The sequence below is a fragment of the Lycium barbarum genome, chromosome 1 (assembly GCF_019175385.1).
Source record: "Lycium barbarum isolate Lr01 chromosome 1, ASM1917538v2, whole genome shotgun sequence".
NCBI classification, from domain to species: Eukaryota; Viridiplantae; Streptophyta; class Magnoliopsida; order Solanales; family Solanaceae; genus Lycium; species Lycium barbarum.
This window is the reverse complement of record NC_083337.1, coordinates 126,396,072-126,402,839: the sequence shown is the minus strand read 5'-3', so window position 1 is coordinate 126,402,839 and position 6,768 is coordinate 126,396,072. Positions and strand designations below refer to the sequence as shown.

Here is a 6,768-nt window from a genome sequence, read left to right as displayed (position 1 = left end):
TAAGGTAACCTTATTCCAATAAAACTACAAATTCTATATTTCTATATTACAAATTTATCATAAATAGACCAAACCTATTACAATTACACTAGAAGAGGATTCCCATCAATGTAGGGATTCATCGACTTAATCGACGTGATCGGACAGACTCCGGTCACACCCGACCTCAATAGTGTTGAATAATTAATTAAAGGAATACTATATGGTGAGAAAACAAGAATTAGCGACGGATGATTTCTGTTGTTAAACAGTAAAAAATTGTCGTCAATTCTATTTAATAATGAATTAACAAGAAGTCGCATTAGCTATGGGCAATTCAATGACATATTAGTGATGAAATTTGTAGCTAAGTTCTGTTTTTGTATTGTTATTATATATATATATATGACCAACCAACTAATGCGTGCATCGGTTGTACATAGATTATTTTTTCTTAATTATTCCTGTCAACCAAATGTTACTGCGCAATTTCACGTTGGGATTACTTTTCACATGTCCTTCAGCCAAACATTAATCTCCCTTGTTACCCCCATCGACCCGTCAAACCAACAAGAAAGGCGCTACTTTTCTTCTACTATTAATAATCAGTATATCAAGATTAAACCCTCAACCAGAATTTTAATTTGCAGTGTCCAAAAGAAATTAAGAATGGCACTAATTCCTCACGTACTCATATTCCCCTTGCCTCTTCAAGGTCCAGTAAATTGCATGCTAAAACTAGCAGAACTCTTATGCCTTCACCAAGAAATTCATGTCACTTTCCTCAACACTGAACATATCCAACAACGCTTGTTAAATTGCACGGACGTTCAAATCCGTTTCGAGAAATATCCGAATTTCAAATTCGTGACAGTTCCAGATGGACTGCCAGAAGATAATCCAAGAAATGGAGAGCAGATAAGGAAACTTATTGAAAGTGTAGAGGAAGTGAGCAACCCACTGTTGAGAGAGATGGTGACTTGTGGTTCACTTGGTCCAAATTCTGAAAAGCCAATCACTTGTCTCTTAATTGATGGTATTTTTACATTTGCTGTTGATATAGCTAAAGAAATTGGAATTCCACTTCTTTATTTTGATACTATAAGTCCTTGTGGTCTCTGGACTTATTTGGCTGTTCCAAAACTCATTGAAGCTGGTGAAATTCCTTTCAAAGGTTAGTCTAGTTAATTAGCCTTCTTGAATTTCAAGAAAGTTTTGAATTTTTGCTTAATCTGGTTCCTCCATATTTGAATTCTCTAAATTTAATTAAATATATCAAGAATCATCAAAGACTTTTTTCAAGTCTGATTGAGCATAAGCTAAATTCTTCTTCATAGTTACTCCCTTCCTCCCAAAAAGATTGTCTTAGTTTAACTTGACACGGAGTTCAAAAAATAAAAGAAGACTTTTGAAATATAGTTCAAAATAAGCCTTAGATATTTTTATAGCTGTAAATTATCTCATAAAGTTAAATTGTTTCTAAATATAGAAATGTGTTAATCTTTTTGAGACAAACTAATAAAGAAAATAAGACTATTTTTTTGGGACGGAGGGAATACCTTTTTAATATGCTTATCCATGTAAAAGAATGAAGATAAGAATTCAAAGGTGATACAAGGCTGATAAGTGATGAGATACAAAAAAATTCATGGAGGCCGGGGCCTTGTAATAACAAAAATCAAGGTTTTTGTCCACATATTTCTACTTAAGATGACTTTTTGTCTGAGCCATATAAAACTACTTTGTTTTGAGTCATACGCTATTGTTGTTTTCCTTTTCCTAGGCACAATATTAGAAATGGATAAGTACACCGGGCTAGCCCATACATGATCGTTTCTTGAGCGATAAATTGTAGTTTTCTTATTTAATTGTTTCGAAATTATATCATAATATACTCCCTCCGTCCCATTTTATGTAGAAGTAATATGTACATTTTGACTGAACACGAAATTTAACGGAGAAAGAAATATTTTTGAAATTTATGTATTTGCACAAACTTAAGAAAAGCATATCACATAAATTGGGACAAGGAGAGAGCATATTTTTTCACTTTTCTTCCTTATAGTATATACCGTATATATTAAAAAAATGATAATTTTATATATTAAAAAAATGATAATTTTATATATTAAAAAAATACTAATTTTAGTTTCTCTCTGTTTTGGCTTGGTATGTACAGGAAATGACTTGGATGCATTAGTAAATAGTGTGCCAGGAATGGAAGGTATCATCAGGCGTAGAGACCTTCCCACTTTCTGCCGTACACCTGACCTTAATTCCCCAATTATGCAACATGTAATCAAGGAAGGCAAACATATTGTCCAAGCCCAAGGTCTAATATTCAACACATTTGAAGGCCTTGAAGGGCCCATTCTCTCACAATTCCAAGCCCGTTGTCCAAACATCTATGCCATTGGGCCTCTTCACATTCAAATGAAGGCGAAAATATCTTCGAAATGTTTGCCAAGCACAACAACATCCAATAGCCTTTGGAAAGAGGATATGAGTTGTATGGATTGGCTGGACGCGCAACCGAAGAAATCAGTTCTATTTGTTAGTATTGGAAGCCTTGCAACAATAAGTATGGCCCAATTCTTGGAATTTTGGTATGGTTTGGTGAATAGTAAGATTAGGTTCTTGTGGGTCCAAAGGCCTGGTTCAATTGTTGGGCTTGAAGTGGAGGACAACATTAATGTTCCCATAAAATTGTCTGAAAGTACAAAGGAGAGGGGTTGTATTGTAAGTTGGGCTCCACAAGAAGAGGTTCTAGCTCATCCATCAATTGGTGGGTTCTTAACACATAGTGGATGGAACTCAACTTTGGAAAGTATAGTCGAGGGAGTACCAATGATTTGTTGGCCTTATTTTGTTGATCAACAAGTTAATAGTAGGTATGTTGGGGAGGTGTGGAAGATTGGGTTAGACATGAAAGATGTATGTGATAGAGACACAATTGAAAGGATGGTGAGAGAAGTGATGGAGGTAAGGAAAATTGAATTTTTGGAAAGGGCTAAACATATGAGCAATTTGGCAATAGCAAGTGTTAGTGAAGGTGGCTCATCATACCAAGATTTGGACCGTTTGATTGAGGATATTAGGCTGATGAGGATATAACATTCTCAAATGCCTAAATAATTTCTTGGGCTCTTCATGATGCTCGGCTAATGTTCTTTCATTTGGTCAATAAATAGTGTAAAATTGAAAATTTATTTTTAATACAGTGGACAAGTGAAAGTGGACGGAGGGAGTGCATCTTATTCCATGAATCAATTGAAATACAAGCATTTAGTTAAGTCATCACCTAATACTTGCATGTATTCTTGCAACCTTTCATGTATTTTGTATCTTATAAATAGTGGACTCTTTGTCGAATAAAGACACGCCCGAAGAAATAAGAGAAAAAAATTGTGAAATAGCAATAAATGTCAAATAGATGCAACATTCATTTAAATGGCAAAATAATGTTATTATACCAAGCATTGGGTTTGATGCATCTAATCTAATCTCTTTATAGCTATAATTAAATTATGTTTAAAGTAAAAAACTGATAACATTTTAAAAATTCAAAGATAAATAAAATAAGGCTAAAAAAAATCCTACTTTTCTATTTGATAAACAAAAAAGTTGCTGAAAAAGTTATATAATTGATTTGAAAACATACACGGTATGATAAAAAAAGTAGGAACAAATTTTAGACAGATATCTCTAATGATTATGAAAACAAAAAAAAACTAACTTTTTTTTGCCTTCGACTCTATGATGTACTGATAGTCAAGGCAAGAAAAATTATGCCATTAATTAACCAAATCTTCAGGAAAATAAGAAATTTAGCTACCACGTCCTTAATTAGCCTATACAAATTATAAAATAATTGTATAATTTAAAAAGAATAAAGTCTAAAAAGAAAAAACTATTGAGTTGATAGCATGTGTATACTCTATGCTAGCCCAAACCTTTTACTAATTTTTGGATGACGCCTATCAATCATGGCTATCACGCCAAAGCGATAGAAAAAAAGCATTTACTCATATGTTTATCACTGAACCTACTATTTCAACAAAAAGAAAGAAAGTTATATCATGCGACCTACTTGCGCCATATCTTCTTGTCCCGAATTCTGATTGTAATTTCTAGCCAAAACCATGAAGGATGGCTCAATGATTCCACCACGAAGCCTTAGCACCAGATGTAGTCATGTAGAGTTGATTCTGCATTTATTAAATGCACAAAAAAATGTTACCTTTCACTTCAATTAGGGTGTAACTATGAAATTCAAATAATAAATAATAATCATAGAGAAAATTGACCTTTAATTGATGTGATATTTGCCTCTCTATAAATTTCGACAAAATTAATGAATATCTAATTTCTAAACCATGTGAATACTATCGTTTGTGCTAACCTAAGCCTTTAGTTTGCAAGGTATTTCATGCTTCATATTGAACAAACTCATCTCAATTATCAAAACCCATATTTAGGTAGCATAGTTCTCACAAATGAAAGCCATCTAGTATTGTCATAATAATGTTTATAGCACTGGTGATTTACCAAAATCGAACAGAAAAAACCTGAGTTGATCTTAAAGTCATAAGTGTTAGGTTAAGCCCTTATATCGATCTTGAAAAATATGTTATCATCAATCCATAATTAAAGAAATATACAAACCAACTTTTATGTGCGCAAGATATAAGGGACATAACAAATTCTCACGAACCACTTCTTATCTCCATCCTGCAACAATATAACTAATTAAATATGAAGAGATCCGTACATTGAGTTATTTCATTTTTCCTAAAAATTACTAATTAAGTTAGATCATGTGTACACTGTTGAAGTTTAAGATGATGGCAAAACTTCAACAGAATCAGTTTGCACATCTACGAGTCCAACAACGACCATTCCCTTTGATCCAATGACAAGGTTTTCAATCGATGATACAAGAAGCTTAGCTTGTTCTTGTTTCAATATTGTGTCCTTGTAACTTAGAGCACATGTTCATGTGTTATATCCCGTATTTTGCACCTTCGGATATTTTGAGATAATTGCGACAACTTAAAGACAAGGCTATATTTTGATCTTGTTTAGTATATAAGTTGTTTATGAAAAATTTTGATGTGGAAACATTAAGAATGGCTAGGGGTAAAAAGGGAAATTCGCGAGATGACTCATGGAAAAATGGAGGAAGGCTAAGGGCAAATTTGGAATTTGGAAAATAAATTTTCATGAAGTGAAAAAAAAAAAAAAAAAATTGGGCTTGAGAAAAAATGGGCCTAGTGGCCGGCCATGTGGGGTGGGCCAAGGCCCACATGGAGGCCTAATATATGTTCATAAAAGATGACCATTTAGTTACATTTTTCATCTTATCCTTTAGAACTTAGAAGAAACTTGGAGAAAGAAGAACAACAAAGGGCCATTCAGCCAAGAGAGGGAAAAATTGAAGCCTTCAATTTTGATCCAAAAAAATATTTTCTTCTAGTATTCCTACTAATTTGAAGGTCCTCTTTAACGTGGTATAATTGTTGGAGCAAGAAGACCTCTCTTTGTTGCAAGTTCATAACTATAGCCAAGTGAGAAGTTAAGGGAAAAAGGTAAGAATTAATCTTCCTTTATATGTTATGGATGGTTGTGTATGTTGTAGTATGTAGAAATGGGTGAAATTCATGAAAATATGGATGTATATTGTGGTCGTATATATGTGTGTTGTGTAGGAATAATGACTCAATTATTTTATCTAGTGTTTTGATTGTTGTTGTTGTGGATTCTATGTTGAGAAAGAAAGTTTGATGATTCTAGTTAGTGTTGGAGAGTTGTTTTAGAAGCCAATGTAAATTGAATGTAGTTTCTTGTATTTATGGAAAATAATGTTGTTAGTGTGTGAATTGTTGGTGTAGTTCATGAATTTGAAAGGAGAAAATGTGTTGTTGTTGTTGTTGTTATTGCATTTGGAAAGTTTCAGGTGGAATGGAGTATTAGTTAGATCGTTTGGATATTATGCGGATTGCTTGAAGTGTTCTTGAATATTGTGTGAATGGTTTCGGATTAGTACTTGAATATGTGGGCAATTATGAATTGAACATAAATGGAACGCCGTCGAAGTTTGTAGAAAGAAGTTGTTAACGTTGGAATGCGTTTTGAATTGATTGTTGATATTGTTAGAATGACTGTTGATATTGTTGTTGATAAATTGGCCGAGTTAAATTCTCGGATTTGTTGTTGATGATATGCCCGAGTTGGATTCTCGGGGATGGCGTATTTACAGAGGAAATGCTGCCGAAATTTCTGTAGACAAAGTGTTAGTTTAGGATGAGATTCTTAGATATCTATAGCTAATGTTTGTTATTCACTAACGTTGTTATAGATTTTGGAAAGGGCCAAGACTTAAGTTTGGATTAGCTAAGGAAGCGGGCAAGGTATGTAAGGCTTACCCTTTCTTTCTTTGACATGATCTTGTGGAACCAACATGACAAAGTATATGTATGATTTCAAAGAAACTCTCATTCTTAGAGCCACTAGGATGGCTAACGTTCTTGATTTCCATAAGCTGTTCCATATGGTTTTGATGCGTATCGATGATGTCTAAAGTTCTGTTTGATATGTTTTCGAATGGCATTCGAAAGATAATTAATATGACTAAAGTTTTGATCCTCAAATGCTAGCACGTTCGATTATTCCATTGAGTCTTTGATATATTTTGATATGTACATATGATTCCAAAAGTTATATTTGATTTGATCCATAACGATATCCGAAAGGTACTTGATATGATTGTTGCTTTGATTTTCCAAAAAC

At 33.3% G+C, this 6,768-nt stretch overlaps 1 protein-coding gene across 1 annotated transcript; it reads left to right on the top strand.

Moving 5' to 3' along the window:
- The first annotated feature begins 408 nt into the window (after nt 1-408).
- LOC132637563 (7-deoxyloganetic acid glucosyltransferase-like) lies at nt 409-3,284 on the top strand. The gene is made up of 2 exons (XM_060354636.1): nt 409-1,153; nt 2,159-3,284. Exons 1-2 carry the CDS (start codon nt 493-495, stop codon nt 3,091-3,093), a joined length of 1,596 nt encoding a protein of 531 aa, XP_060210619.1. The 5' UTR covers nt 409-492; the 3' UTR covers nt 3,094-3,284.
- The last annotated feature ends 3,484 nt before the right edge of the window (nt 3,285-6,768 follow it).